A 6,021-nucleotide genomic window follows, 5' to 3' on the forward strand; every position below is an offset into this window, starting at 1 on the left:
TATAGTTCTCTTCCCTTTTATCTCATACTCACTTTTTTTTTTTGGAGATATTTATTCTCATTTTGCTTTTGTTCAAATTGTTTCATCTTCTTTACATACATTGTGAATTATGACGAGTGACTCTTCATCAAATGCACTCTTTACTTTTCAATCCCCCTCACTCACTCTATTTTCTTTACTCTCAAATGAGTAAGTTTCTCATTTTTTTTTATAAAATACTACAACTGTAAACCTAACCATTATTTTATTTTATGTGTTTTAGATATTCCGGCATTGTTTATTTATTCACCATGTTTTTCCTAAACTCTTTTTTCTTTTTTCTTTCTATAAAAACTCAAATAATTATTTTATAAACATTAATCATTTACCACTTTTGTTTTTGTCTTCAAAGATATTTTTTTAAGTCTTTAAATCTAAAAAGATATAAATGTTTTATTAAACTTATTTCGTTACCAGACTTCTCAAATACTGTCATTGATTGAAAGTGGTAAAGAAGATCCAAAGTGAAAGTGCAAAGAGAAAGATAAAAATAAATGTGTTTTTTTTTCACATTAACTCAATTTATGTAAAGGAAAAAGATGGTTACTTGAAAATCATACAATCACTTATTGAAATATAACATTAATAATGATATTAAATTATTAAAATATTATTTCTCATTTTGTATATTTAATTGTAAATTTAATTTTAATAAATCTTATTACATATATAATAAATAAATATACAACTATGTATAAATAATAAAATAAAAAATGTTTGCGATAATGTAGATATTATATGTTTGCGTTCGTCAAAATAAAATAAATACAAGAGATGCGATAATGTATAGAGTAACTGATAAGATAAAAATAGAAAATATATAATGAGAGAATTTAATTATCATAAATTACAGATAGACTTTAAGATGAGTTTCTTATAGTTTCTAAAATTATACCTTCCCGTTACAACACAAAACAAGACAGTAGTATTTAATAATAATAAAGAAAAACTGTGAAGTGCGTAATGAATTAAAAAGCCTTCGATGTGAGGAAAGTTTGTCAACTTTAATCATGAAAAAAACGCAAAAGTGGTCCACCTGCCATCACTGGACCACAGTTAGGCTATTGAATGAAATCCGAGAAGTGAAAGAGTTAAAGAGAAAGCACAAATTGGTAAACCCAAATATTTTCGTATACACAGTGTACCATATAAATTGAGAAAGCAAAGAGAGAGAAATTTGTGAGAAGAGCCTTATCTCAGGTTTCAGAGATGGGGGCTTCGGAATCAGTCTCGGAAAAGTCCATCCATGAATTCACGGTCAAGGTACACACTCAGAATCTCAACATCAGAAAAACCCTTATTTTTTTATTATTTGATTTTTGGAAATTATTATAGAAATCTCTCACCATATGCTTCATGGTTGCCACAGGATGCCAAGGGCAGAGACGTGAACCTCACCACCTACAAGGGGAAGGTTCTTCTTGTAGTTAATGTCGCTTCAAAATGGTATTTTTACAAACTCTCTTTTTTTCTAATTCAACTTTCTCTGTGTTTGCTATAAAAATTCAACCTTTCTTTCTCTTTCTCCTTTTATTGCTCCTGGGTTAGCTGATTAACTCTGTGGGTGTAAATTACAGTGGATTTACGGATTCCAATTACACCCAGTTAACTGAGCTTTACGGCAGATGCAAAGACAAAGGTACGGTTTTTAGGTTTAAGAGCAGTTGTTGGGCTTGCATGTTAGTGGATTCTAAATTTGTGTATTTTCAGTGACCAATTACTTTTGAACTTGGGTAGATTGAAGGGCCTACAATTAATATCTTTAATTCGTCATATTTGAGAATGTTTTGTTGGTTGATCTCAGGTTTTGAGATACTGGCATTTCCATGCAACCAGTTTTTGAAGCAAGAGCCGGGGAATAGCTTGGAGGCAGAGCAATTTGCCTGTACAAGGTACAAGGCTGAGTATCCCATCTTTCGAAAGGTATGTACGATGCTGGTTGTTTGTGTAGGGCATTGGATCCTCTACTGTTTGTTTTTCTGTCCTAGATGTTTGAATAGAACGACGATACATTGATTTTTTTGGTTTGTTCTACTTTATTTTGTAATCAAATGCCGGTTGGTTCGGTAACTTTAATTTCGTAGTCATTAGTATTTATCAAATGGGAAGGAATAACAGGCCCAATTGCTTGAGTCTATTGAATACCATGCAGGATCCTTTAGAAGTTAAAACTGTGATCTAGACATCTAGTTGTGTCATTTTATTATTTATTAGGCCTAGTGAAACATGCCGAATAATTTGGTTAATGGAGTGAAAAAGTATATGATGGAGGTGGCCAATATTGAATTTGAGAAAAAAAGGCTGTCTCATTAAAATACGAATGTTGTAAGTGTCATATACCTTGTGTTACTTAAGATTTGACTTGAAATAAAATCTAATTGAGCATTGAGACAATGTGGCATGTTTTTTACTTATCTGAATTGTACTGTTATTTGGAAATTATGTCATTTAACATTAATGGGTTGGTCACGAAACATGAGGAACAGGTCTAGAATTACAGTTTTCTTCTAATAAATAAAGGCAAGGCTGAGCAAAAAAGCTTTGGCACTGCACTGTTTGCAGTCCATTGGTGTACATGGTTGGGAATAAATGCTAGAATTTTCAGGGGAGCGTTTTTTGATCTTCTAAGGGATTGAGTATGTTGTTTAGCTTCCTTGTGGTGTTCTGCAAATGGTTTTTTCAAGGGAGTGTCTTCCTTGGATCTTCAGAGAGATTAACATGTTTTGTTGCAAGGTTTGTTATATTTTCTTTTTTGGCCTTCTTTTCTCCTTTTACCCTTCTCTGTTATCAATTTTTCTCTTGAGGATTTCTTATCTTCCAATTTTGTGTCTTGCTCTTAACAAATTCTTTGCTTATTTTAGAAAAAGGTCAATACAGTATTGTCAAATGAGCCACATAAAATGTATCGGTGAAGGAATAAAGATAGGAAAATCTGTTCTTGTTGTTGGCACTTGACATCTAGTTTTTGAAAGCAATGAAGACTTGATAGATGCCAAATGAAAAGCATGTTGGCAGTGTGGTTAAGTTTACAAATAATGTTTTAGTAATACTCTTAGAGTCTAGATTTAGCTAATTATTTTTGACTGTTTTCCTGGTGAGTTATGCATATTTGCTATTGATATATTACTATTAAGGATGTACTTTCCATTATTTAACTTAATGTTGTTAACCGTGTATATTGAATTCCTTTGATTTGCAGGTACGTGTGAATGGACCTGATACAGCACCTGTCTACAAATTCCTTAAAGCAAATAAACCAGGATGTATGGGTTCTAGGATAAAGTGGAATTTCACTAAGTTTTTGGTTGACAAGGAAGGGAATGTCCTAAAGCGTTATGGTCCAACCACCTCACCACTGTCCATTGAAGTACTACTCTCTCTCTCTCTGTTTATCTCCATGGAGCGCTTATGTAAGATTATGCCCATTCCATTTTTATTTTGACGTCTCATCCTTGAACAATGACAGATCCTGTCACTAAAGGCTAAGATGTCAAGATATGAATGTAGTGAGGCAATCTCACATGGTGCTCTAAGGATATGCAATGATTTTTTTTGTGAGAAATGTGTGGCTATTCATATGCCACTGAAAAATGTTGATGTGTAGCTCTCGAAACTTGAAATTATTCTCATTTTCCTTTTACAGAAGGACATCAAGATGGCATTGGGGTAGGCTTGAAAGACTCTACGATCACTTCAAATTGGGGCTCTCTTGTTGAAGATGATTGAACCATAAGGAATGTATATTTGTAGATGTTTCTTCTAGTGAGAATTTCTTATGTCTAGGTCTTTTTCGCCTTTGATATGTTAGAATTCTGTTTTGGTTTTGTGATGTAAATCATTACTTTAAACTAATTGATGGAGGTTAGTTTGAGTTGTTTGTTTACAAGCGTGTTTTCATGTATCAAATAGTAAATGCATCTAATGTTCATCATGGCCTCAAATACTAAATGCATCTAATGTTCACCATGGCCTCAAATAGTAATGCATCTAATGTTCATCATGGCCTCAAATACTAAATGCATCTAATATTCACCATGGCCTCAAATACTAAATGCATCTAATGTTCATCATGGCCTCAAAGGCTAAATCTATTTAATGTTCATCATGACCTCGGGTATTACAATGTAGGAGGATGCATCACTTCTTTCTACCAAGTCTATCAAGAATATATTTATTATTTATATATGGATGATTTGCAGAACCAATATACTTCTTTCTACAATAATGTACATTTTTTATTATCTAAATTCTCTCAGAAGATTGTTTTTTCTCACTAAATCCACCCCTCTAAATTCACTGTTAATGTAAGCATAAAGGGGAAATGAATAATGTTTTTGGTTGGTAAGTGAATTTTCTATTTTATTACATGTTAAACATTTTCTATTTTATTACAGCAGGTTTTGATGACTGTGACCTAAAAATGATTAAAATGTAATACATCTTATGTGTTGTAATGAATGAAGGATAGATTTTGATCACGGGATGAAATAATTATTGAATTGGAGTGTGGTGTTATTTGACAAAGAAATTTCCATTATAATTTTCTTTTTGGTGTTGACTCCATAATGGGGAGGTAAGTATTGAAAGAGAAATGTTAATAATGCATTGTATGACATTTAACTCTATTATTTGGTGCATTTCATGAGAGCCATATATTGAACACTAATAATGAATGAATGTTACATGGATTTTATTGGAAAGGATATGTTGTGATGGCTAAGTTGTTAGAAAATGGAGAAAAAGAAAAGTAAAAACGAGATGACAGAGTGGGAGGCAAGTGATGAAACAAAGTTAGAAAGAGTTGCAGTGTTGCTTAGACAATAATGCTATCGGGTCACTATTCAGATAAACCTCCCTATATAATTTCCAAAAGGTTAAGCTAAGTTACCAAGAAGAAAGCAATTATGATAGTGAGTGAACCATCTCACTGATTAAGATATGTATCAACAATCACTGCACCTCAACCATGTCACCATTATCACAATCACTCAATCATCTCATATATTCTTATTTTAATAGTTTCTGTTAAATTCATCAAACTAACTATTTCTTTAACTTACTCTCTAGTAAGGTTTTGTAGTCAAACACATATTTTGGAGATATTCTTAAAAAATATATTTTGATATCATCATTCAAAATACATAATTCAAATTACATTTTCCAGAAAGTATAAAACTTTAAGATATCAATTTTATCCTTAACTTATAGTGCACCCAGAGAATATGAGGTGAAGAAAGCAATATACAGAGGAATGAACATGGGCCAGGCCGCCCCAGGAACAAAGCCCACCTTAAACTGTAAACCATAGAGTCTGGCTCTTAAACTAGTTTTGCAGAAACCGATGTGGGACCTGCAATAAAATGGCGGTTGTGACAAAGTGGGGCGGGCTATAGAGGCTAGTCCAATGCCGCTGAAAAAAAATGTGGTTTGGGTTGTTTATTTTAATCCGTTGGCAAGTTTAGACCCGTCCGCATAATCCGCAGTCCACGCGAGTCAAGTACGGTGCGGGTTGACCGCATAATTTTAAAATGTAGAAATTTTTTTTCTGTACTCCATATTTTTTTTTCATGTAGTCTCATATTTCACATTTCAAAATTTTTAATAACATTTTACTATGCATTTCTCGTGAAAATAATATTATGAGACCATTAACCTAATACATTTAAATAAATAAAAATTTATTTTTTCAAAAAAATATTTCTTATGCGGACAAACCTGCGAAACAACCCTTAGCGGGTTAAAAAAATCAACTCACAGATTCTATGCGAAGCGATCAACCCAACCTACTTTTTTACACACCAAGTACAAACAAACATATGTTGAGCGGGTCAGTTCGCATTGCTGTTGGGTATGAAACCAGGACCAATTAGGTTGGACTGAGTAGACACCATGTTTTAGTGAGTGAGCTTAATCATTGTGTCCCTTTATTATCTCTATTTATCTCTATTTAAAAAGATCATTGTACTTGTAATTGGTGTGCAA

General features: G+C 32.6%; 1 protein-coding gene across 1 annotated transcript; it reads left to right on the plus strand.

Annotated features, from left to right (window-relative positions):
• Positions 1-1,036: 1,036 nt before the first annotated feature.
• LOC150029650 (putative glutathione peroxidase 5) lies at positions 1,037-3,922 on the plus strand. Its single transcript, XM_090303000.1, has 6 exons — positions 1,037-1,302; positions 1,409-1,485; positions 1,617-1,678; positions 1,844-1,962; positions 3,239-3,406; positions 3,683-3,922. The coding sequence occupies exons 1-6, from the start codon at positions 1,249-1,251 to the stop codon at positions 3,707-3,709; spliced, it is 507 nt and encodes a 168-aa protein (XP_090159126.1). The 5' UTR covers positions 1,037-1,248; the 3' UTR covers positions 3,710-3,922.
• The last annotated feature ends 2,099 nt before the right edge of the window (positions 3,923-6,021 follow it).

The sequence above is a fragment of the Phaseolus vulgaris genome, chromosome 1, assembly GCF_051622355.1.
Source record: "Phaseolus vulgaris cultivar YP4 chromosome 1, ASM5162235v1, whole genome shotgun sequence".
Lineage (NCBI taxonomy): Eukaryota > Viridiplantae > Streptophyta > Magnoliopsida > Fabales > Fabaceae > Phaseolus > Phaseolus vulgaris.

What these genes read in the sequence shown, in the direction of transcription:
- LOC150029650 (XM_090303000.1), top strand. Translation starts at nt 1,249, where the DNA reads ATGGGGGCTTCGGAATCAGTCTCGGAAAAGTCCATCCATGAATTCACG. An exon ending in TCCATGAATTCACGGTCAAG is followed by an intron (nt 1,303 to 1,408) that starts GTACACACTCAG and finishes TGGTTGCCACAG; the next exon opens with GATGCCAAGGGCAGAGACGT. An exon ending in CCTCACCACTGTCCATTGAA is followed by an intron (nt 3,407 to 3,682) that starts GTACTACTCTCT and finishes TTCCTTTTACAG; the next exon opens with AAGGACATCAAGATGGCATT.